At 38.5% G+C, this 26,594-nt stretch overlaps 1 protein-coding gene across 2 annotated transcripts in view; it reads right to left on the bottom strand.

The window, feature by feature from the left end:
• Positions 1–26,594, bottom strand: part of LNPEP (leucyl/cystinyl aminopeptidase) — a 102,204-nt gene that overhangs the window by 22,862 nt on the left and 52,748 nt on the right. For both annotated transcript variants that reach the window (XM_010831959.1, XM_010831960.1), the window contains exons 5-11: positions 19,202–19,322; positions 18,254–18,408; positions 16,524–16,637; positions 14,773–14,907; positions 9,401–9,532; positions 6,886–7,046; positions 5,248–5,336 (exon numbers count right to left, since the gene is read on the bottom strand). In XM_010831959.1, coding sequence (XP_010830261.1) covers positions 5,248–5,336; positions 6,886–7,046; positions 9,401–9,532; positions 14,773–14,907; positions 16,524–16,637; positions 18,254–18,408; positions 19,202–19,322 — 907 coding nt within the window. The remainder of the gene's footprint in view (positions 1–5,247; positions 5,337–6,885; positions 7,047–9,400; positions 9,533–14,772; positions 14,908–16,523; positions 16,638–18,253; positions 18,409–19,201; positions 19,323–26,594) is intronic.

Genomic DNA, 26,594 nt, shown 5'->3' with positions numbered 1-26,594 from the left:
GCTTCTAAGCATCCTAAGGTTTAATATTTATTAGCCTATAATCCCATGAGCATTACTTTGTTTACTGCTAATCTCTCAGGACCTAGAACAATGTTCCTAGTAGGTACTCAAGAGATATTTGGTGCATTAATGGATGAATAAACAAAACAATTACGTTATGGTAAGTGGTTTCAAACAAATCTAAATAAGGTTTGCAGCTGTTTATGATGTAAGTTTTCTTCCCCACTTTAAAGTGGGGAATACAGTTTTTAAATTAAAAGATAAAAGGGGAGTAAAGAAAAATCAATTAAATTCAAACAATAAAAGCATCATGGGTATATTTCCTACCAAGATTTTTCCTATACACATTTTAACTGAATTAATATTTAATATACTGGATCCATGTACATTATTTCACACATTATATTATGCTGCTTTTTCACATATCAGATTCCATTTCCTGCCATTTTCCCACTGCCTTGATATGCAGGATTCAAAATCTTAAGGATATTTTATTTTGGGACATACCACAGTTTAACCCATCTTCTACTTGGAAATATTTAGGCTGTTTTAAAATTTTTACTATCATAATAATTATATATGAGGGTTTTTAAACATAAAATGCTTTGGAAACACATCTAAACCTTTTAGTACCTGAAATCTAGGACTGATTAACTTCAAAAGCATGAATTATTTAAATTTATCAGATTTTCTTAATACCTTAGTTACTCTAATTCTGAGACTGTCAAAGATTTTTAAGATGTAAAGATTTATGTTCTGATCATGTCTTAACATGACATATCAGATAATCAGTCTTTTTCATTAAAAAAATTTATACTAATTTGTTTTATTGCTGATATAGCAACAGATGGAATAGATTAATCACATTAATCGGGTTTATTCCTTTTCTAAAGCAGAATACAGTTCTAAGGAACATTTGCATTGGTAAGAGTAGCTGCTCCAAGTGGATATATTTTTAACAAAGCTACGACTAATGAAATTAACTTTATCAGTAGCTAATGCAAAAATATCAACACTCTCTAGGTCACCAAACCATTTCCTACAGGGCTTTTATCAAGAAAGGACCTTGGGAAAAAGAACCGAAGAGCTTCAAATCCCCCTTTCCCAAAACAGGAGGCAAGGAATGATAAGCATGGCAATTTTCCCATTGGATGGAAATAGGAAAATATTGAAATACAGAGTCTCTTGGATGATAAGCAACTCGCTATCTTGTAAACCTAGCCAAGTCCAGATGGCAGAGAGGAGGAACACAGCTGGGAGCGTACTTGAAATTATTACTGTCATTTTGATGACAGAATATGAAGCGGTGCGGCCAACAGCTTAGAGAGGAGAGTTATCATTTAAAGAATCAACATATTAGTCTCTTTCAGGTCTTCTGAATGATTCACAATAGAGGACCTTAAAACCACAGGTATCAAGAAAAAAAAACCCGCTTTGCACACAAGGGAGGTATCTACATCTTGCAGCTCAAATGTGGATGAAGCTACTCTCATATGTTTTTAATTTATTATAATCATTAACAGATTAACAGTTCAATTTTCACAGTCCATTGAGCAGTAAAAAAAGAGTAACTCCGATGTTAAATGGCAGAAGCCCAGATTAAGTAATCTAATAGTGATTAAAAAAAACACTTGTCAATGAGTTATGAAACTCAACTACTGTTTTATAAAGAAACATTAAAGCACAGAAACAAAAAAAGACATGTTTTTACTACAAAGCTGAAAAATTCCCTGTATGGCTTGCTCCAGAGAGCTAGCATGATACACACGGTTGAACTACATCCCCCCCTGTTCAGAAGCACTCCTCTCTCTCCCATACCCCTTTCTTCCCCTTTGTTTCATCAGGGGTAAAGGCGCGTGATAAGTATCCTATCCTATCTACATGCCCTTCCTCCCTTTTTTCAACTGCCTTTCATTTCAGTGCCATGTCCTTTAGTTTCAGAAAAATGTTCATGGTGCAGTGATGTCCTTCTAGAAACATGAATGCTCCAAGGTAGATTTAATATAAAAATGTCCTCTAGCGAAAGAGGTTAGGTTTGAAAATAAAATGGGAGAGAGAGAGAGGTCAGGGTGGGGGAGAGGAAGGAAGAGATGGAACAAGGAGACACTTTGGTGTAATTTCCTCAACAGGTGGTTTAGAAAAACAGTCCCATTTCAGCCCTTCTTATGCACAAAAACTATTAACCATTCAAAATCCGTGGACATGGGGAAAAAGTGACCAAAATATTGACCACATATAACTTCTACATCTTACTGAACTAAGGGACTAACCCAGAAACCCTGGCATTAGAACTCACGGAAATAGACTACGGATTTAACAGACCACCAAGTTAACACATTGTACCAATGTCATAAGGGCATAAAATAAGCCTCTGTGTCACCGTCTGTGCTACATTTCTTCTGAGAAAAGAGAAGACTAAAATTCAGTGAAACCAAAACTGGCTCTTCACAGGAGCATCAGGAACCAAGACGACTCAACTGTTCTCAGGGTCAAACACCATTTCTAAGGACAGACATGTGCAGTGTGGACTTTCAAAACCTGAACTGCCAGGAAAGGTAAACAGCACAGCTGAGGAGAGGAAGTGGCCGACACTGCTTTCGTCATACGTTGCCTCAGTTCCCCCTCTAGATTAAACTGGCCACATTATAGTGCATGTCACAAATTCTCCTTTACTAAGAATATTTTCAAATGCGGAGAAACAGAAGTTGCCCTTTCACCAAGCTTTGAACGCTCCGCTCCTAGAGCTTTTTACAGTGACATTTGAGTCACTCCATTATAAACTAAAATGTATTTATTCAATAAGTTTTTATGTGCCTACAGGGTGCCAGCACTGCAAAAGTGACTTGTGGAACTAAGATATCCACTTTCAATGGGGGGATACATCTCCTGTGGGGACAGATATAAGTAAGCGGCTCAGTTGTAAAGAATCTGCCTACCAATGTGGAGACTAGAGTTCCATCCCTGAGTCAGGAAGATCCCCTGAAGAAGGAAATGGCAACCCATTCCAGGATTCTTGCCTCGGAAATCCCACAGACAGAAGAGCCTGGCGGGCTACAGTCCCTGGGGTTGAGAAAGAGTCAGACATGACTTAGGGACTAAACAACCAGAGTATATTAAAAGTAGAAAATATCATTAAAACACATAAGGGAGGCATCTAACCTGTCTTGGGATGAGGGAGTGCCCCTTAGAACAAGCAGTGGATGAGCTGAGATCTGAAGAGTGAATAGGAATTAAACCAGGGAGTCAAAAGAGGCAAGAGTGCTCTTCCAGGACAGAAAACAGCATGTGCAAAGGCCCAGAGACAGGAGGCAGCACAGCGTGCTTGAGCTGCTGATACAATTTTTGTGCAGTGGAAGAAGAGAGTGCTTAGAAAGAAAAGGTTACAGCAGGAAAACACGGGCATGACTTTGGGGTCTGACTTAAAAAGCTGACTTACCAACTGAGCCAAAAGAGTAAAAGGCTAATAAAAGCAGATTTCTTATTGTCTGGTTATTTCTGATACCACCAAAAACTTATATACTATTGAGAGGTTTGCAAAATTTCTGTATTGGTCCCTTTCAAAAATACAAGATGGGAAAAAAAAAAAAATACAAGATGGGATTATTTGTTCTCTCTTAGGTCAGAGACCGCTTGCAAGGCCCACTGAAAGTATGAGGTTTTGTTTTTAATCAGAGAAGGCAGCAATTTCTTGCACCTCCAGCTATGCTGTGTTAATCAAAGATATGATGACATCATCAGTTGTGCTTAATGTTTTAAATAATTACTGTAACACTCCAGTTAGACCGAAATGCAACTGGTATGCCCATATAGTTCAATTGGCCTTGTAAGTTATTATCACACAAAAGAAGGGCAACTGGGAATATGCATTAAAACCACAAAAGGCAACACAGCCATCATTTTTGAGAAGCATTCTTATGAAAAGTTCATAATGGGAAAGCATTCAAAAACTCAGATTTTATTGAGGCATTTTTAAAATAGAACCAAGTGGTAAATCAAGTGTCCAGCAGTAATTGAAGAATAAGTCAATTAGTGAAAGTTAAAATATTAATACAAAAATCACATGTACACAGCATCAACCCAAGTAAAAAACTATTTTAAAAAAATTACTAGAAAGAAATAGTCATCAGAATAGTTACGAGAGTAATAAACTTTGTTTTCCATCTTCTGGATTTTACATAATGTGGATATGTTATGCTTTGAAATTATTTTTTTCATTAGTAACATTAATAATGATAACCAACACTTCTATAGCACATGACAAGTGCCAGGCATTATTCTAGGTGCTTCATATAAATGAACTAAATCCTAATGTGAACTAAATGAACTAAATCATAACACTATAACTTTAGTACAATTACTCTCTCCATTCAGCTTAGGAAAAGAGACTCAGAGAGGTCATATAGCTCACCTAAAATCGTATGACTGAACCAAGCAACCTGGCTCCAAAGTCGTATCGTCACTAAGCTATACTTCCCTCTCAGCGATAGAGGGCTGAACACCAGATCCAAATTCAAACAAGAAATGTTCCCTTTCCATGAATCTCAAGTACCACTAACGAGTCCTGCAGAACGCAAGAGCCTCATGTTTTCAGGATGTAAATTAAGATGCTACACGGCGTGGCACTTGGTGGTATTTAACAGATGGTCAGAAACTACATTTCAGTTTCTTTTTATAGACCCCTTGTGGGTCTGCATATACAATCTGTACATTTTATTATCACCCTCCACAACCATACTTTCTAGTCCTATTTTCTCATTATCAAGAAATGTATACTATGTCTACAGGACATCTTGTAGTAACTATTTACTACAACTCTGCATCATGAATCAACCTTTGCCATGCCTAAGAATCATCTAGGGTGCTTATAAAAAAGTAGTGGGCCCAGCCCAACCGTAGAGAGTGGACAGCAGAGTATCCTTTGGAAACTCATCTTCTACTTGTTACTCTGTAACATAAAATGGTTATCGTGAATACAAAAACACAGCATTTGCTATTTTCTACAGCAACTGCTAGCATATTCAGTGCAGTTTTTCAGACCTTATTTCGCGTGATTAAGAAAGACCAGTTTTATGTATGATATTGCATACAGAATCAATCTCACTTTAGCCACACTTTCTGTAGGTGTCTCAAAGAACCAGCTCATAGCTGTGCACACTGGAAAGTGTCATCTCCTCTCTGCTGCCTGGTTAAGATTTTTAGAAAATATGCTGTTTCTAATTTATCAGAAAAGTGTTAAAAGAGTCAAACCTGATTTCTTGTCCAATAAAGATACTGATCGATGCTTTGAGTAATTTTTTCCATCAGTGATGTAGGATAGTGGAATATGCCACAGAGAGCTGTAATAAAAAGAAAACACTGGAAGATTATTAACTCTTTCCAATAGTTCAGTCAGTTACACATACTTTGTTGAGTGGTTTCTTCTTTGCCAGGAAGGTGAGATTTTTCGAGTTATTTCGAGAAAGGTATAACCTTGTTAGGTTTTCTAAGAACTTATGATCACAATACATTTAAAAACACTCTAACCTGAGGGTTCAAAAGAGATCTGTTGTTGCTGTCCAGTCACTAGGTTGTATCTGACTGTGACCCCGTGGACGGCAGCACACCAGGCTTCCCTGTCCTTCGCTGTCTCCTGGAGTTTGCTCATGTCCATTGAGGTAGTGATGCTCTCTAACCATCTCGTCCTCTGTTGCCCCCTACTCCTTCTGCTTTCAATCTTTCCTGGCATCAGGGTCTTTTCCAATGAGTTAGCTCTTTGCATTAGGTGGCCAAAGTAATGGAGCTTCGACTTCAGCATTAGTCCTTCCAATGAATATTCAGGACTGATTTCCTTTACGATGGACTGGTTTGATCTCTTTGCTGTCCAAGGGACTCTCAAGAGTCTTTTCCAACACCACAGTTCAAAAAAACCAATTTTTTTGGTGCTCAGCCTTCTTTATGGTCCAACTCTCACATCTATACATGACTACTGTAAAAACCAAAGCTTTGACTATATGGACCTTGGTCAGCAAAGTAAATGTCTTTGCTTTTTAATATGCTATCTAGCATTGTCATAGCTTTCCCTCCAAGGAGCAAGTGTTTTTTTTTTTTTTTAATTTCATGGCTGCAGTCCCCATCCACAGTGATTTTGGAGCCCAAGAAAATAAAATCTGTCACTGCTTCCACATTTTCCCTATCTATTTGCCATGAAGTGATGGGAGCAGGTGCCATGATCTTAATTTTTTGAATGTTGAATTTTAAGCCAGCTTTTTCACTCTCCTCTTTCACCCCCATCAAGAGGCTCTTTAGTTCCTCTCCACTTTCTGCCATTAGAATGGTGTCATCTGCATATATAAAGTTGTTGATATTTCCACCACTAATCTTGATTCCTTTAGCCTGGCATTTCAGGCAACGTATTCTGCATATAAATTAAATAAACAAGGCGACAATATACAGCATTGTTGTACTCCTTTCCCAATTTTGAACCAGTTGGTTTTTCCATCTAAGGTTCTAACTGTTGCTTCTTGACCTGCATATAGGTTTCTCAGGAGACAGGAAAGGTGGTCTGGTATTCCCATCTCTTAAGAATTTTCACAGTTTGTTGTGATTCAGTCAAAGGCTTTCATGTAGTCAGTGAAGCAGAAGTAGATGTTTTTCTGGAATTTCCTTTTCTTCTCTATGATTCGATGAATACTGGCAATTTGATCTCTGGATCTTCCACGTTTTCTAAATGCAGCTCGTTCATCTGGAAGTTCTCGGTTTGTGTACTGCTGAAACCTAGCTTGAAGGATTTGGAGCATCACCTTACTAGCATGTGAAGTGAGTGCAGCTGTACAGTAGTCTGCATGTTCTTTGGCACTGCCCTTTTTTGGCATTAAAGAGATAGCAGGAGAGACAGTGGGTTCTCACCTTGCATCTGAAGGCTGAATTTCAGGCTTAACGTTCAAAGAGAATCTTTCCTGTTGTACCAGAATTTGTTTTCCTTTTCTCTGAACAGTCACTAAAGGAAATCCTTTCTGCAGGGTCCAGGTTCTCATCATTTTCTTTACATCTAGTGTTTTGTTTGTGAACTACGGAAAGAAGAATAGATTATTTTTCTCAGAGATAAAGAGTCTAAAAAGTTTATAGTATCTTTCCCTCTTTCCCTACCACAATGCACCCATGCTGAGTTGAATTTATATTTCTACTCTAGGTAAATGAGCAATTGCTAAAAAGAAAGTAACCTGGACTAGAAATAAGTGAAAACTAAAGAGAGTGAGAGAGGCAGCATATGTTGAAAAAGGCAGCACAGATGCTATAAACCAACTATAGGTACATTAAAATCCCTAAGAAGGGATAAGCACTCTTTCAGGTCACAATACTACTGTTTAGAAGGTTTGCCTAAGGATACATAGGCGAGAAATTAGAAACACTACTTTTATTCCTGTTAGTCAGGTAGATCCAGAGTTCTCTTTATTCCCCAGACCCTCTGCTTTTACAAAATGGTGTGAAAGTGAAAGTCACTGGAGTCGTGTCTGACTCTCTGCGACCCCATGGACTGTACAGTCCGTGGAATTCTCCAGGCCAGAATACTGGAGTGGGTAGCTGTTTCCTTCTCTAAGGGAATCTTCCCAACCCAGGGATCAAACCCAGGTCTCCTGCATTGCAGGCAGATTCTTTACCATCTGAGCCACCAGGGAAGTCCATTACAAATGGTAAAGCTCATCTTTTTAAGAGCTCATCCTGTGGGAGGGCCCTAGAATGGGAGCAGCAGCTGCTGCAGAGGAATGAAATATAAACAGGTCGGCTGCCCAGACTTTTAGGTCTCTCTAGAAAACAGTGGTGAACTTTTTCCTAGACACATAGTCCCTTCCCCACAAAATACATGAATTGATCTATAAAATCTAGAACCCAGGGTCAGAGGTTCACAGGCCCTCTAAAGCTTACTGTCCCTAAGACATCTGGTATCAATGATTAAGAAGCAATTTTTGAAGCAGGTGAGTTAAATTTATGATTGAAATTATTTTTCTAGATTACATATGGATTTGAATTGCAAGCAACTCAAATCATCAAGCACTTAAAATGGTACAATCATTTGGTAATATCAGGCCACTATGACTGGCCTTACCTCAGTTGACATACACCTACTTATTTAAAGCCAGAAAGGATGGAGCAAATCTTTCTAAATGCACTGTGATACTAACCGTACATGTTCAATGGCTCTGATCTATTTCTTTCTGGACAAGGGGTTGGGAAGAAAACAAAACTGCCCCAAAGCAAGGCACTTCTGGGTCTTTGAAACAGAACTGAAATGAAGAGGCCAGTGCATATTTTGATGCTGATGCTGAAACATGTGAGGATAATATTAGGGGCTAGGTCAGGATAGGAAAGCACCATGATGCAAAAGCTGAAGTCAGTGAGGAAGGCAGAAATATATTCTAACTGCCAGGAGATAATACATTGAGTACAGAGTAAATAATGTGGCTTTCAGTTGAAATACTACTACATGATAAGAAGAAAAACGATCATTTAGAAGCAACTCTTAGGTGATAAGGACTGATCCTTCTTCTCAAAGAGAACTGAGAGAGTAGGGAAGATATATCTTCTGGGAAAAGGGTTAACAACTAACTAGAAGGTACCAAATTTCAGATAAAGCAAGGAAGCAGAGAGAGCATATGGAAAAGCTTCAGAGCAGGGGTTCTTCACCCAGAATCCAGAAAACATTGAAACTGTGTGTGACATCTTGCATCTTTGTGGATTTTGGGGCGAATATGTCTATAACTTTCATCAAATGTTCAGATACGTCTGTGATCTTCCAAAACATGAAAAACCATTGATCTCGATGAGGGTAACAAATTCAAAGGCTTATCAAGGCTACGCAGTCAGCATGTGTGCGTGTGATGCAAGCTGAGTTCAGGCACTGTTACAAAGCATAGCTTCTAACTAATGACACTACTTGTTAGAATCTGTAGGTACAACCAAATCCAAGCAGCAAAATGATCCGAGGGCAGAACTCAGCTATGGTCGCCAGACTGTGACATGTCATCTGTAACACTTTAGTGGCGTATGGCCACCAAAGACAGGAAGAGTCACAGGGCAAAGTATAGAGCAAAAAATTCACGAATGAAGGCAGAAAAACGGCAAAAACATTAGAAAAGAGAACTTTCCTACAAGGTAGGAATAGAGATTAAGATATAGACTAAAGGTGCTTATATAAGGCCTCATGCAATTTTTTTATTTTTGGCAATTAAGCCTAGTACTTCCATTTCATGACTTTTAATTCTGTGCTTTTACTCATAAACATTTATACACTAAGTTCCATTCCTCTGTCTCTTAAAAACTGTCCTTGATACCATAGCTTATTTACATACCTGACAAAAATATTAAATACAAGAACCCCTCTCTTCTTACTTCAAGAGCTAAATAAAATATCCAGGTCACTTACCTCGTTAAAACTATCCCACAGGTCATCACTGTGAATGGATGTATAGCTATGATTATGCAGGTAAAGAATAATGGCATGTTGAAATATATCTTCACTAAGGTAAGTTTTCAGCATCAATAGTAGGGAAGCTCCCTATTCCAAAAAAGAAAAAAAAGAAAAGTGAAAAACGGACAAAAATAATAGAATACAATAAGATTATAGAAATAAGAATCCTGAACATTCAAAATACAATCATTCTAAGCAAACACTTTAATAACCCAGTTATAATTCGCTGTTATTTTGTTTCATGTAACCAGTTGTGGACTATGGCCAATTCTTTAAAAATTATTTTAAAGAAGTTGAAAAATAAAAATACCTATGTGCACTAATTCTTCTATGGGCCATTTTGTGTAGTCTATCGATTACTCGATGTTTCAGTGTTAATATTAAAAAGTTAAGTGTTTATACATATATTTTTAACTTTAAAAATAGCTGAATTTTCTGTGGCATCCCCCCCCCCACCCCCTGTGCTTGAAGTCCCAGCTGACTTCATGGGCACACAGCTGAACTCTCAGAAGTCTCTTTGCTAGAGAGTACATTAATTCCCAGTTTTAAGGTGTCAAATTTCTGAAGTATCCAAGACCTCTCTTCTTCTTGCAGAGTCACTTCAAATATGTTCGGAACATATGAATGTGTATATAGGTAGTAAGCACACACTAATAATTCAGAGTCAGACGTGGAACTGTTAAGGCCACGCTATATTATGATGCGTGTCACCATCCCCAGTTTTAAAACAGCAACCACCTCCTCCACGTTCAAAAGCAATTTATATCACACTTCCTGCATCTGCTATAGAGATGTATTTATTTCCTCTTCTAGACTGTAAGCTAATTTAGGGAAAAACAGAAGCTAGGAGCTCAACTCCTATGACTAAAATAATGCCTACTACATAGAAGGCACTCAAATGCAAAAAATTCTGAATGACTGAATTTCTGATAAAAAAAAATGTAGCAATGTTAAGTCATCAAGATTACAAGATACATATAACTGAACTTAATACTTATTACTCTCTTATTTTTGTATCACACTTCAGTGGTACTTGTTGTATAAATTTAAATAGTCATTCTTGTGCCCAATAGTCCCCCTCTCTTCTGCATCACTAACGTTTCCTCTCCACTGTAACACTGCAACACTCCATTTGGAAAAAAAAAAAAACCACCCAGCAGTTCTCATTTTAAACAGAAGTCGTGCTTCCTTTCCTTAACCTCACGCCTCCTCCAGTTATCACCGTATTTCTCGTCCCTTCTTCGGAAAGTCAGTTCTTCAAAAGAGCTGTCTGCATTTGCCGTGTTCATTTGCTCTGTTTCCATTTCCTCTTGAGCTATCTTCCACCCATCATCACTCCACTGGAAGTGGTTTTATGAAGGCCACTGGTGAGCCTTACGGTGTCAAACCAATGTCAATTCTCAGGCTCAGCCACGAGCAGCATCTGATATGACCGATCACTCGCTCCTCCATGAAAGTCATCCTGCCCTTGGCTTTGGCATGTCACTCCTGATTCCCCCCCTGTGCACTGGGCATCCCTCTCTCTCTCTTTTGCTGCATCCTCCTTATTTTCTCAAGGACTAACTTTTAGTGTCCCTGGCATTTAATCTTCAGACTTCTTTTCTTCTCTAAAGTCACTTTCTTGTTGATCTTCTCAACCACAGGGCTTTTACATGACCCCCAAATTTATATATCTAACCAGACTTTGCTTTAATTCCAGGCTCATATCCAATTACACACCTACTATTTCCACTTATGTGCCTTAAACTTACTCAAAAATTGACCTTTTCTTCCTTCTTGTCCTAAATATACTCTTCCAATAGTCTTCTCATTTCAACAAATGAAAACTTCATTTTTCCAGCTGTTTAGGCAAAAATTTTGAAGTCATCCTCGACTCCTCTCTTAACTCGACATCTAATCCATTAGCAAATTCTACTGGACTAAACTTCACAGTACATTTCAAAACCAAACGTGGCTTATCACGCTCACTACTATCACCTTTATCTGTGTCGCCATTTCCTTGCTACTGGTCTATTACAACAACCTCCCAACTAGTCACCTTGATTCCACGTGATGTTGAAGGCTGACTTATTCCAAAAATAAATAAACCATACGATGGTACTCCTCTCCTCAGATGGCTTTCATTCCACTGTGCATAAAATCAAGGTCCTTATCAAATCTAATAAGATGATCTACAATGATCTGGCCCCTTATAATCCTTCTCACTTCCTCTACTATTTTCCCTTGCATTTATTCCTCTCCAGACACCCTGGCTCCTTGCTGGTGCTTAAACACGCCAACCAATCTTCATCTCAAGTTGTGTGGGTCCCCAAAACAAGTCCCAGATATGGTAGAAGGACTCACAGGACCAGGACTGAGTACACAGTCATATTCACCACCATGATTTATATTTCTGTGAAAGGACGTGAAGCTAAATCAGCTAAGGGAAAAGTCTCATGGGGTGAACAAGTACAAGCTTCCAAAAGTCCTCTGCAGGATGGAGAGGACTTAATTCTCCAAGCGACCACTTGTGACAACACGTATGAAATCCTGGCTATCGGGGGAGTTCCTCGGAGACTCAGTACCCATGATTTTTACTGGGAGGCCAGTCATGCAAGTATCTTCTGCTAGCAAGGACCAAAATTCCAGACTCCCAGAGGGAAAGGAGATATTTACCATAAACTACACTGTTCGCACAGTGTGGGCACAGTGAGTCATTCTTATCAGGGAATGGTGAGAACTCTCCCCAAATCCAATCTGCCAGGAATTAGCCAAGGTCGAGCCTCACAATAATGCCTTTCTAAGGACAGCAGTCTCAGACCTACTATGCTACTGATGTCTGCCCACAAGCCCTGTGCACTGGTTATACCCACTGCCTGGGACATTTTCCCCCTAGAAGTCCACATGGCTCGTTCCCTCACATCGTCCAGATGGTATTCAAATACCACCTTATCAGTGGTCTTCCCCAGCCATCTTATACAAAGCAGCCTTTCCCTTGTCATTCTCATTCTCCTTACTGTGCTTCATTTTCATATCCTCACTAACCACCAACACAGTATCTTTCATTCATTTGTATTGTGTATGTCCCTATCTCTGACCCCAGAAATGGAAGCTCCATGGTACAAGCGACAGTCTGCCTTCTTTCCTGATCTATTCCCGGTACCTAGGAAAACACCAGGTACGTGGTTGGTACTTGTATAATTTGATAAATGACTGAATTATCATAAGGCAACATGCATCAGAATTAGGCTTAAAGATTATGAAGATCAAATAGAATATGTCTGCCAAACACATGACTTACTGTCAAACACTGACACTTCTTCTTATACACAATTATCCAGTGAACTATTTTTCTCAATTCTGTGGATGGGACATTTGCCAGATTCCCAATTCTGAAATAAGTACTTACCATACTGACAGGCATAAGGTATGTTATGGAAGCAAGATGCTCAGAAGACACTGAATTCTGGGTTTGGAGGATGGGGGTCAGAGAAAGAAAGAGCTCTATAACAAGAGATCCTGAAATAATTGTTCTGTGTAAGAAAAGAACTGCAAGTTGTAAAATTTTCTTTATTGGTAGCGCCAGGATGGGCTTTAAAAATCACAGCCCATAGCAGTAGCTCTAATTGGAATATATTCATATAGCTAACTGTACTCCTGATTTCCTCATTTAGTAACAGAACTACCGTTCTCCCTGCCAGTCAGGCTTGAACCTGGAAAACATTTCTGCCTCCTTCTTCACCTGCCTTGACCTATCACTAGGTCCTTTAAGCAGTTCCCTCTGCCCAGGGGTTTTTTCACACCCATCAGTTTCCCTCCACTCTCACTACCACTCCTAATTTTAAACTTTTACCATTTCATGCTTCAACTTCAGCAGCAATTTCCTGATTTAGGTCTCTCTCCATTTAAATCTATTTTGTAAACTGAAGCAAGTTAATTTTCCTAGTCACTTGAATCTCAAAGCCATTCCTCTATTTAAAAATCTTTTAAAGCTTCCCACTGATTATAGAAAAAGTCCAGATTCCTGATGGCATTCAGGACCTTCTACAACTGAGCTCCAACCTACCTTTCTCATCTTTCCCTACCCTACATGTGGCTTCCACTGCAAACATTTACCCCCTAAACAAAAATTCCCTGCCCATTAGTATTACTGACTCTTTTTTGCAGACCTCATCATGCCATTCTTGCCCTATTCTATTGTTCCCATTGCTCTTTACCTATATGTTTTTCCTATTATTTAGTTTCCATGTTCTTCCAAGAAATTTCTCACCATGATCCCAGGCAAAAATACTCTGTACCATTCCCTTAGCACACATTCTTTCTTACTGCTTCACAAGTACTCTCTACCTAAACTCTCTGTTTCTTGATGACATGAACTGTAACTCATATGCTTTGTATATCTTCTTCTCTGTTCAGGATGGGAATTCCATTTATTGATCTTAATCTGGTAACCAGACTAAGGAGACAAGTAAGCTATAAAATTCAGCCCTCCTTCCCTACACAAATGTGATACCCGCCTCTCCTATTCTCTGACTTATGATGATCCTAATCAGGTCTTTAAATTTCTGTTTTTGCTTTACTTCCATACCTGGAGTCTATGTTTCTAATTCTACAATAGAATCTTTGATTCGTAAAAAATCTCCTTTTGTTTACCTGTTTTGGCAGTTCTGACTTTGGAACACACTTCAGTCCTGAATAACACAGCCAAAGGCTTAGAGCCTCCCCCGGACATATTCTCCCTGTAGATCTGGACAGCGATCCAACTTTAAAAGATACATTACTATAAGATCTGGTTAACTAGCCAGAATACTAGTTAGAGAACTTAAGAGACAGAGAAAGAAAGAAAAACCTAGATCGTTGGACGGCGATCCAATTTTAAAAGATACATTACTATAAGATCTGGTTAACTAGCCAGAATACTAGTTAGAGAACTTAAGAGACAGAGAAAGAAAGAAAAACCTAGATCGTTGGACGGCGATCCAATTTTAAAAGATACATTACTATAAGATCTGGTTAACTAGCCAGAATACTAGTTAGAGAACTTAAGAGACAGAGAAAGAAAGAAAAACCTAGATCGTTGGACGGCGATCCAATTTTAAAAGATACATTACTATAAGATCTGGTTAACTAGCCAGAATACTAGTTAGAGAACTTAAGAGACAGAGAAAGAAAGAAAAACCTAGATCAAGTTAAGATCCAGATTTAAGTAGAAGCAAACATCTTAAAAATTTAACAGGAAAATTGAAAATAATACTGTTTAATCTTTAAAATAATCTAAATCAGGCAGCTTGCTTACGTATGAAATTAATTTGTAACCCACTCCAGGTACTTTTTGTGCATGGCAATACCTTAAAATAGGAAAGAGAATCAAACATTTCTTCAATCTGTTCTGAAGACTCAACAGATGATGATGATATTGGATGGGATGAATTCAACGAATCTTTTTTCATGGTTTTAAATCGAGCATCTAAGAAATCTTCATACTACAAAAAATGAAACAGAATAAAGAAACTATGAACAGAATTAAAGACAGAGGCAAGTTTAGTAATTATTGATAGGAATTAGACTAATTACTGTTTAAGGTCATTATAAAAAAAAAATCAACTAGCTTCGCTAAACTTTAGAAATAATCTGTTGAAGATATAGGAAGAATGTGACATTTATGCGTATTCCTTAAATTTGAAAATAAAATTACAACTTCCACAAAAATAGTGTTTCCTAAACAACAGCACTAGGATAAATTAAGAGTTTATTACTAAAGCAACCATATGCTAAATCCAGATGTTCATTTGATTATTTAAAAATGGCTAGTGAATATTTGTAAAATAAAACCTTAAATTAAAAAAAAAAAAAAAAGGAACTGCTCCTTAAGTTGATTTCTCATACATAATCCAGCTTTTCTATTGAGATAATATACATTTCCCTCGACTGAGGCTATTCTTAAGTAAAATATAAGTCTTAAACAGAAAGAAGTCTGAGAGTTCAACAGATGAGTTCCTCTAGAATATATACTAAAAGCTTTTAAACATTCTGGGCACCACCAAGTGGTGAAACTGTATATCTCTTTGTTTAATTAAGAACCATACCCAGATTTACATTACTTTGCTTATTAATATTCTAGCTTAAACTGAGTTCATTTTACCACTTGAAATCTCTGAATAGGCCCTACACAAAAATTTCAAACTGAAAGCTCTGAGAGTACTCGTCTTTTGAAGCAATTTTGGATCATACAATCAAGAAGCTTAATAGAAAGTCACAGAATTCTACAGTAGAAAGGGATCCTTATACTTTTCCATTTACTGCTTGAATTATTCGGCAGTATCTGTCATATACGACCTGAGCTGTGTGCTGTGCGCTTAGTCGCTCAGTCATGTCCGACTCATTGCGACCCCATGGACTGTAGCCCGCCAGGCTCCTCTGTCCATGGGGATTCTCCAGGCAAGAATTCTAGAGTGGGCTGCCATGCCCTCCTCCCATATTCGACCTAGTATGTCCAAATCTCTCTAAGGAGAAGAAACATCTCCGGAGAGTCTAAGAACACAGTAACAACATTATCATGCTCTCTGTAAAAGAATGGGATTCCTCGTCTTTGAAACGGGCACAAAATATGGTTTGGACCTAAAAAGAGCAAATTATTTGTCTGTATCAACGTGTATATCACTGTTGTAAGAATGATCACAGTGATAATAGCATTGCCACAAAATGTCTTAATTTCTTCTCTATAAGTAGGATAAAAAGTTTTGTTTTGCAAAAAAAAAAAAAAAAAAAATGCTTTTCAACTCTATTTAAATTCCTTAAAGCAGAAGGGCCACATCTATTAAACACAGAATTTAGCAAAGCAATTTAAAATGTTCATCTTAATGACAAAGTCTAAAGTAATTTCACATAATTTCTGCTTTCTGAAATACATCAGTACCTAAAAGCACAATTTTCACTGTCAAATCTCAAGAGGTATAGAGATCAGTAACATGGCTCAGTTTTATTGTATTTTTCTAGAAATATTTTCACTGCTCCAAATGCATGGAAAATACATGTCCAGTATGACTGGACTATTTTTCTTCCTGGCATTCACAGTGGGCCTGACAAATAGTGTACTTACACTGGAGAGCTCTCCGAATATTTTTTCCAAAGAGAAATACTCCATGAATGTAGCAAAACCTTCATTTAGCCATACATCATTCCACCACTGCATTGTTACCAGATTACCAAACCACTGCAGGGAAAGAACAAACAACTAACCAACTTCACATTCTCAGGAATTTTCTAATAATTGAATTGTCAGATTTATCACCTATAACCAGATTACAACTACTTAAAAGTATACTTATTGTAGTTAAAACAAACTATATTCAACTTTAAGTCTTAGAAATAAATTGTATTTGTAATATAAATTTACTTTAAAAGTAAAACTGCATACATTGAATAAATTCACTTTTAAAGTAAAATTATAAATTTAACATTTTACCTTAAATAAAACAAACAAAGACAACTGGCTTATTTATCAGTTTAACATACATGCTGTATACTAGGTAGACAAAAACTGTTTTTAGTCACCTCATTAAAACATTTCCTCGATAAATTCCTCTACTTTGTAGTATCAACTTAGCAATATTATTTTCCATCATGTCTACAATCATCATGACAACCAAAAAATGAACGTCTATATGAGGGATGTTCCTATAGTCAGAGAGCCTGGGCTGCATGTTTCTCCTCAGTCACCACATTGAGTATTTACATGATTCAAAACAGAATTCAAACATTCCCTAAGAAATTTGGCATGCATACAAATAAATAAAATCAGAAAGACTTTTAAATGGCTTTTTTCCATGAAGTAATAAGAAGAAGGAAAAAGAAGACGAGACACCCCTAAAAAAATGCATCTCAAAAATCCCTGAAATAAGCGTGGTTAATAAAAAGTGTGCAGTTCAGTCACTGTGGCCAAGGGCTCGGCTCAAACCATCAGCAAAATGATAAGATTATTAGGTACTGAAACAAAGCACTATGGAGAATCACAAAAGCATATTTTCAAAGATTAATATCTTAAAAACCTCTTTCAGAAGAAGATGAAAAAAAAAAAAAGAAGATGACTTCTAAGTCGTACAGAAGTACAAGGGAAACACTCCTGCCGTGGTGACGGCCGGCCCCAGGAATGGCAGACCTGGAGCAGGTCCCCGAAAAAAAAGTCTGTCTACATGCGTAACTGTAAGAGTAGATAAGCACTCGCTTCATTAGCCAGCCTGTCACGAACTCCTCACAAGGCCGGGCGCGCTGCGGACTGTGGCTGAGGTCAATCGGCCAGAGCACATCCCACTCTTGCCTACCTCCTCCCACCGTCGGGACACCCCGACTACCCGACCCTGATGAACACCGCATCGAGGGCACGAGAGGGACCAGGTACTGGGGAAGAAAGAGTGAGGGTCATGCACCCATATAATTTTCCTTCCTTTTCTCTACATCATACCCAGTACCTTCCCAATCCCAAATTAAGAACCCAGTTTTTAGCAGGAGACAAAACGGTAAATCTAGTCCTGACTACTATAGTCCAAGGAGAAGAGGCGTGCAACTCAGGGAAAACTTTCTTCCCCATCAAGTTATAAAATGTCAGAGAGATAAAGGAAGTCAAAATGCTTGATAAACTGTAAAATCCTATAACAACTGTTAGACAACATTTTTATCCAAAAATTTAAGTTTGTGTTAAAAAAAACAAAGCACCATTGTATTATGAAAGAATATAAAGCTGAATTATTATTAGCATCTCAATGTATTCTAAAACTCCAGGACATGGAACAGACCACAGGTGTGAGATATAATAGCCTTGGTTGCCGATACCTGATGGGCCAGCTCGTGAGCGATGATTTTAGTAACCAGCTTTCTATCTGCCACTGAAGAAGTATTAGCATCATACAGAAGTGTCTCTTCTCGGAAGGTGAGCAAACCCCAGTTTTCCATTGCTCCTGCTTCAAAGTCAGGAATAGCCACCAAGTCTGGATATAACAGGAAAGAAGTGGTCAACTCTCCTCCATCTAAGGCACTCCTTAGTTAAATCCAAGTATTTTACCCAGTGGTCTATCAGTAAGGTCACTGTATCAGTAAGTTCATTTTACATACTCCTAGGAAAAGGAAATGGCAACCCACTCCAGTGTTCTTGCCTGGAGAATCCTAGGGATGGGGTCGCACAGAGTCGGACACAACTGAAGCGACTTAGCAGCAGAGGCAGGGAAAGGAAACTTTCTAGCTCATGTGCTCCTTACCTACCTGTGAGCTGAGAAGATCTGATCAACCACCTACAGAGTCATTGTTGCTCTGTCCCTTAGCAAGAGAAGGGAGATCTAATTCCTTCACAGTGAAGAACTTTTCAGAACAAGGAGGACAGAAGGCAGGGCCAACACTCTTCCAGCTAAAATCAGCACCCTGTTGAATGACACTGAAGTACTCTTGCTTTCCTGAGCTCTCATTACTCCTATTATTATTTGAATTAGGAATTTCTTAGGAAATTGGAGTTAGTCCAACTCCAGGTTAAGCCCTAAGTAAATCCCTACTTACACAGCACCTTTGAAACAGTCCCATAAACTTCTAAATGCTTTAAGCTACATATTCAGACGTATCTATGGAATCTAAATAATCTTAACACATACAAACAATTCTTAAAGCAAACAATTAACAGAGTTTCTTGGTTTCCCTTTGAAATAACTTTGGCAAAAGTTCTTTCTGAAAAAATTTGCAACCTAAATCTAAGTTATTATTGTAATGAAATTGGAGGCATTGTTGGATTCTTACCCAATTTCTTTAGTGGGTACTGAATTTCAAAGTAGCTTTGATAAAAGTCAAGAAGCTTCACAGTTGTTTCCAAGGCATGCTGAACTTGACCAATCTTTTCTGGGACAGCATATATAGAAACCTGAAAGGGAACAAGTATGATGCAAGGACGGGTACAATTCAAATGGCATGATATCAAGTGAACACTGTCAAGATTCGCATACGTGAGAACTACACAGAGGTATGAGAGATTTTTCAGGCCGGAAATTCTTGCTTCTAGTTCTTTTAACCCCTAGAGGATGTAGCAAGTCATTCCTATACATACAACAATGTTAAAAAAAAACTTATTAATTCCTTTTATTTTTTTTTAATAAAATTGATTTATTTTAATTGGAGGCTAATTACTTTACAATATTGTATTGGTTTTGCCATACTGATTCTTTTTTTAATTAACATCATATCCAAACTATTTTGCCTCATATAGCAATTATAAACATCTGCCTGTTTAATTCCCATGATACTCTTATCTTCCTCCCTATTACCTACAGTTGCCCTTCCTTGTCTGTGAGCTGTCAAACTGTGAATTATTTGAAGGGCAAAACTAAATTTTCATCTTTTTAGTACCTAACGTAGTGCCTGGCATCTTGCAGGCATTCAATGCAGAGAAGTCACAGCTTACAAGAGAGTTATTTCTAACATGGAACACCTGAGACAGAAATGGCACATTGGTTGAAACTGCCCTGAGCCCACCCACGAGAGAGCGGCACATTCTCTTTCAGTCAGCATGGCACAGCCAGGTTTCCTTTCAGCCTTGGAACTGCTTACTTTTTTTTTTTTTTTTCACGCTGTTGGCTTGTACCCAGCAGAGTGAAAAACCCTCGGTGAGTGGCTCACAGTAACTAACACTGCTGTATTTAAAACGGATGGCCAACAAGGCTCCACTGTAGAGCACAGGGAACTTTGCTCGGTGTGATGTGGCAGCCTGGATGGGAGGGGAGGCTGGGGGAGAAGGGGCACACCTACGTATGAATGGCTGAGTCCCTCTGCTGTCCACCTGAAACCACCACAGCACTGTGAATCAGCTGCACGCCAGTACAGAAGAAACACTTCAGTTAAAAAAATAAAGGTACACACTTAAAAAAAATTAAAAAACAAACAACCAATTAAAAGGATAAAAGGATTCATGCCCATGAATCCAGGGCACATGTTCCAGGGAAGATGCAACTGCCCACATTACTTAAATTGTTATTCTTTCTTTTCTGATTAAGTGTGTAAGTTACACATTTGGTGTAACTGACTGTACCTGTCTTATCAGTGAGCATCAAAAGGCAAAAGTTGAGTAATTATATTAAGAGTAATAGGTTTTAAAAAGCAGTATTTACTGTTTTCAATGTATTGAAAGAAAGAAGTCCTCTGTACTCAAGTCGGTAAAGCAGAATATGGAGAAGACATAGCAGAAGATAAAAACCTCAAAAATAAAGATCTTGGCAGGTGGGAAAAGGAGACCTATTGAATAATTGAGCATTTGGGAAAAATACACTGGTGAACTCTAACCACAAATTAAAGACTAAAAATTCTCTTTCATTAAAGCATTGAAAAACAGGCAACAATTTCTAAGAGGTCATAATTTCAGCCACAGCTGTCTTTATGTGGGGCCTTAGTCTATAGAACATATGCATTAATTACAGAAACATGGAGGTAACATGGCATAAAAATTAAAGAAAAAAAATTTTAACTAAACAAACAACAAAACGAAATGCACAAGTTGTGTAGTCAGACTGCCAGGTTCCAATCTCTGCTGGCTGTGTGAACTTGAGGAGGCTCGTTAACCTCAATCTCCTTATCTATTCAAGGGTGATAAAAGTAGCTCCCATCCCCACATTAAACGAATGAATACATATAGAACTTAGGATAGTGGCTGGCAGAAAACAAGTGTTCAATAAAGAGTAGTTATTATCATTATTATAAATAAGAGTCCCATCAGAAGTGGCATAAAATATGTGTGAGCAGAGCGTTTGTGGCAAAAGTTACAGGAAGAACGAAGTGTTAGGACTGAAGTTAGCTCATTTAAAATATGTTTCTTTCTTAAGGTAATTAAGAAGAAATTTAATCCCATATTATGTGGCCAAATTTGTACTTCACCAGCCCAGCACTCAAACATCTGCATCCTTGGTACAGGGCTGTGACCACAGTTTATTGAATTCAGTCACCACCTGCCTAAGGAACACGCACACCTCCTGCATCATTCCCCCTCTAAAGCGTTAGTGTTCGCGTGTGCACACACACACGTCTGAAATAGTCTTTTTAAATCTAACTACCATGATAAATGACTGTACCAAGATCACTTGGAATCTGAGGCCAGTCTTTATTACTTCTGCTTGTTCTTTCCAGGCACACATATTTTATGGAGTCAATGCAGTCATCTAGAAGATGCTGTCCTAAAAGAAGCACCACCCACATACTCCAGATTCCTCCCCAAACATCCTTCTGCCACACACACCATTTGGCTCTCCCATCTCTACGTGTGAAAGCGTCTTTCATCAGGGAAAAGTAAAGGGAGAAAAAAGGCAGTTCATATGAAACTGAAATCTGACCAAAGGATCCACTTTGTCCCATTTCTGGAATACAATGACTAGGGGAAAAAGGTAGATTGGTATTTTCTCTTTCCTTCTATTTCTCTTCCTTTAAAAAATAATGTGCTATGAATCCTCGCTAAAGATAGATCATCAGGTCATTATAATTATTATCATGTTTGTTTTAAGAGCAATAGTAGTAGTAGAAATAAACCAAGAGAACAATCTGGTTCAGCAAAGAAATTCTGATAGAATGCTTGGTAGGATGCATGCGTGCTAAGTCGTGTCTGACTCTTTGTGACCCCATGGACTGTAGCCCACCAGGCTCCTCTGTCCATAGGACTTCCCAGGCAAGAATGCTGGAGAAGCTTGCCATTGCCTATTCCAGAGGATCTTCCTGACCCAAGGATCCAACCCACATCTCCTGCATTGGTAAGAGCACTCTAAATACTGATAAAGGCAAGTCAACCGGTGCTCAGGCTTGAAGACTTACATCTTTCTCTGGTGGGTTCTTTGGTTGTTGTTTTTACTTTTAAGACATTTATGCTTTTTGTGTGTGTATTCAGCTGTCTGTGTCTGCAAGATCAAACTTTCTCTGCAAGATCTCTTGCTAAGACCTAGGAGATTTATAAAAGACACAAAAAATGTCCATAAAGTCTCATCAGCTCTCAGAGAAAAGGGTTAAGACTGAGGAATAACAGATTGTTAGGTTTCACTTACTCTGCTCCTTAATAAGCAAAAACCAGATAAAAGTAGAACCAGAACCAAACCTCACCCTCTCAAAAGAACAATAACATGGCCTATAAGATTCACAAAGATAGAAAATCGAGAATATTGGAATTTTCCAATACTAAATTTCCTGAAAAATACCAGCTTTCCTAAACAGACAGCTGAATACACACACACAAAGCATAAATGTCTTAAAAGTAAACACAACAACCAAAAAGCCCACCAGATTGAAGTCTATCCAGAAAAACTGGTTAGATGGGACTTGGGAGAATGATATCAATTATGTATAATGTCCTTAGTTGCTGGAAGGCTACTTGAGGAAATGCTGTTAGTGGAGATTTGGAATGAAGTCACGTTTCTGACTGAATAAGATAACTTCACAGGGATAATACTGTTGAAGGTTCTGTTTGAATGTTAAAGAGACATAGTGTCTACATCTGCTAACCGCCAATGGATTCTGATTCTACAAATGAGACTGGTCTGTGGTAAAAACAAAATCAGGCAATGGCAAAAAACAAAACAAAAACCTCAAGGCAAACTGATAAACCTCAAGGCAGTGTATTTCAAAACTGGGCTAGAATTTTCTAGGTAATTCTGGCATTCCTGAAGGCAGACAGAGGGTTAAGGAACACTGAAGAATAGAGAGAACTGATAAAACAATTGTTTCTCTTTCTACAGGTCTTTGACAACATCATAGTCTTTAGCACTGAAATTTCACAATTTCAGCTATTTGGACACACTTTCACAATTTCAGCTATTTGGTGAGACTGACTGACATTCGTCAATAAAGCTCTACTGCCCTATTCCAGAATCCTATGAAATAGGCCTAATGTCAAATATTCCAAAACAGAACATAGCCTAGAGATTACAGCATTTTACTGGGACAAAAATCCTTTATTAGACTCTTAGTCCGAATTTCTAATCACCATACCTACAGAAATTATTGATGTCATTTGGTGTAAGAAGCAGCACATTGTGGTAGCCAGTAAATTCCACCATTTATTCGAGGAGATTCCCCTCTGGCTCAGCCATAAAGAATCTGCCTGCAATGCAGGAGCTGCAGGAGACATGGGTTTGATCCCAGGGTCAGAAAGATCCCCTTGAGAAGGAAATGACTACCCACTCCAGTACTCGTGCCTGGAAAATCCCATGGACAGAAGAGCCTAGCAGGCCACAGTCCGTGGGGTCGCAAAGAGTCGGACCCGACTGAAGTGACTTGGCATGCACACACGCATTCGCTATGTAATCTTAGGTCCATCATTCATCCTCTCTGGGACACTGTTTCCTCATCAGCAATATGAGGCTAATGTCTTCCTCTCATTTGGTTTATGAAATAAAAAGGTGTTTATAAATAAAAGCTAAGAACAACTTCTAGCACACAGTATAATTCTGCATATGCGAGATTCTTCCCCATTTCCTAATAAAAACAGAAAGTTAAGAAGACTGTTGATTATTTGTATAACATTAATTTCTTCAAACCACATTTACTTCTGGGTAGCATTAAAAGTTATAAAGATTATTTGTATTTACAGACAGACAGAAGAGTTTATAATATATTTGCATATAGAAGAAAGAGAGGGGTACTTCCTCTGTGCATTACTATCTGCCAGGAACTGGAGATTTTATAGGAATTAAAATTTTTTCATCCTTGCAAGGGCAGGCTAATAAAGACAATAAGGTATTAGAGTTGTGGAAGGTGAGGTTTAGAGAACTGCAGAGCAGTCTGCCCAAGGGCATACAGCTAGAAAGCTGTATAGAGAGATCTGAGCTCAGGCAGATGCCAGGTTCCATGTTTAACCAAGTTGCTTCCAAAAATATGTAAATAAAAAGCAAAAAAGTCACCTAAACTACTCTCTCTCTCTCTTTCCAGCTGACCCTTGAACAATAATGGGGTGAGGGGTAACAACCCTCCAGGTAGTTGAAAATCTGAGTATAACTTACAGACAGTCTTCTGCAGCTAAGGTTCAAACAACTGTGGGTCGTGCAGTACTATAGTATCTACTATTGAAAAAACCCCACAATAAGTGGACTTGCGCAGTTCAAACCCGTGTTGTTCAAGATTCAACTGCTGTAGACAATATATACATACACACCTACATATATGTGTGTATATATAGGTACATGGGGCTTCCCAGGTGGTTAGTGGTAAAGAACCCACCTGCCAATGCAGGAGACATAAGAAACGTGGGTTTGATCCCTAGGTTGGGAAGATCCCCTGGAGGAGGGCATGGCAACTCCAGTATTCTTGCCTAGAGAATCCCATGGAAAGAGGAGCCTGCTGAGCTACAGTCTAAACTGTCGCAAAGAGTTGGACATGACTGAAGTAGCGTAAGCACACACGCACATATAGCTGTATATACATATATATATACACACACACACACGGTATCTATCTGAGCAACCAATAATTCAGCCTGGCTAGATGAAAGAATTCCACTGGAGCAGTTGGAAATATAACTGAATTTCTAAGAGGGCCTTGAATATCACGAAATGATAAGTTTGAATGTAATTCTACAGGCAGTAACATAACTGCCATTTATTTATTGTGATGAGAAGACTTAAGATGAACTCTTCTAGCAACTTTCAAATATGTAATACAGGTATGGTTAACTACAGCCACCATCCTGTACCTTAGATCCCCAGCACTTATTCACCTTATAACTGGAAGTTTGGGCCTTTTGACCAGCATTTCCCCATCTCCCCCAGCCCTCAGGCCTTGGCAACCACCAGTCTACTGCTTCCACGAGTTCAGTTCTAGATTCCACACATAAATGAACTCATACAGTCTTTATCTCTGTCTGACTTATCTCACTTTGGATAATGCCCTCAAGGTCCATCTACGTTGTCCCAAAGGGCAAAATTTCCTTCTTTCTCATGGCTGAACAACATTCCATCATATATATTATAAATATATACTCATCTTCATCCATCCATGCACAGACACTTAGACTGTTATTATTGTGAATAATAGTAACAATAATAATAATAGCAACAAACAAGGAAATGCAGGTATCTCTTTAAGATCCTGTTTTGATATATAGCCTGTGGATTGCTGTATCATATGGTGGTACCGTGTTTTAATTTTTAGAGGAACACTCACATATTGTTTTCCTTGGTGGCCGCACCAATTTACATTCCCATCAACAGTGCATAAGGATTCTGTTTCCTCTACATCCTTATCAACACTTGTTACTTGTCATCTGGGTTTTTTATTATTTTTTTTTATTTTAATTTGAGGCTAATTACTTTACAATATTGTGGTGGTTTTTGCCATACATTGACCTGAATCAGCCACGGGTGTACATGTGTTCCCCATCCTGAACCCCCCTCCCACCTCCCTCCCCATCCCATCCCTCAGGGTCATCCCAGTGCACCAGCCCTGAGCACCCTGTCTCATGCATTGAACCTGGACTGGCGATCTGTTTCACATATGATAATATACATGTTTCAATGCTAGTGTCTCAAATAATCCCACCTCGCCTTGTCCCGCAGAGCCCAAAAGACTATTCTTTATATCTGTGTCTCTTTTGCTGTCTCGCATACAGGGTCATCATTACCATCTTTCTAAATTCCATATATATGCATTAATATACTGTATTGGTATTTTTCTTTCTGATTTACTTCACTCTGTACAATAGGCTCCAATTTCATCCACCTCATTAGAACTGACTCAAAAGCGTTCTTTTTAATAGCTGAGTAATATTCCATTGAGTATATGTACCATATCTTTCTTATCCATTCATCTGCCAATGGACATCTAAGGTGCTTCCATGTCCTAGCTATTATAAACAGTACTGCAACGAACATTGGAGTATACATGTCTCTTTCAATTCTGGTTTCCTTGGTGGGATGCCCAGCAGTGGGACTGCTGGGTCATATGGCAGTTCTGTTTCCAGTTTTTTAAGGAATCTCCACACTGTTCTCCATAATGACTGTATTGATGTGCATTCCCACCAACAGTGTAAGAGGGTTCCCTTTTCTCCACACCCTCCAGCATTTATTGTTTGTAGACGTTTTGATAGCAGCCATTCTGACCAGCTGGAGAAGGCGATGGCACCCCACTCCAGTACACTTGCCTGGAAAATCCCATGGATGGAGGAGCCTGATGGCTG

The sequence above is a fragment of the Bison bison genome, unplaced genomic scaffold, assembly GCF_000754665.1.
Source record: "Bison bison bison isolate TAMUID 2011002044 unplaced genomic scaffold, Bison_UMD1.0 scf7180017864533, whole genome shotgun sequence".
NCBI classification, from domain to species: domain Eukaryota; kingdom Metazoa; phylum Chordata; class Mammalia; order Artiodactyla; family Bovidae; genus Bison; species Bison bison.
The sequence above is the reverse complement of the archived record's forward strand: the minus strand, read 5'-3'. Positions and strand labels throughout refer to the sequence as shown.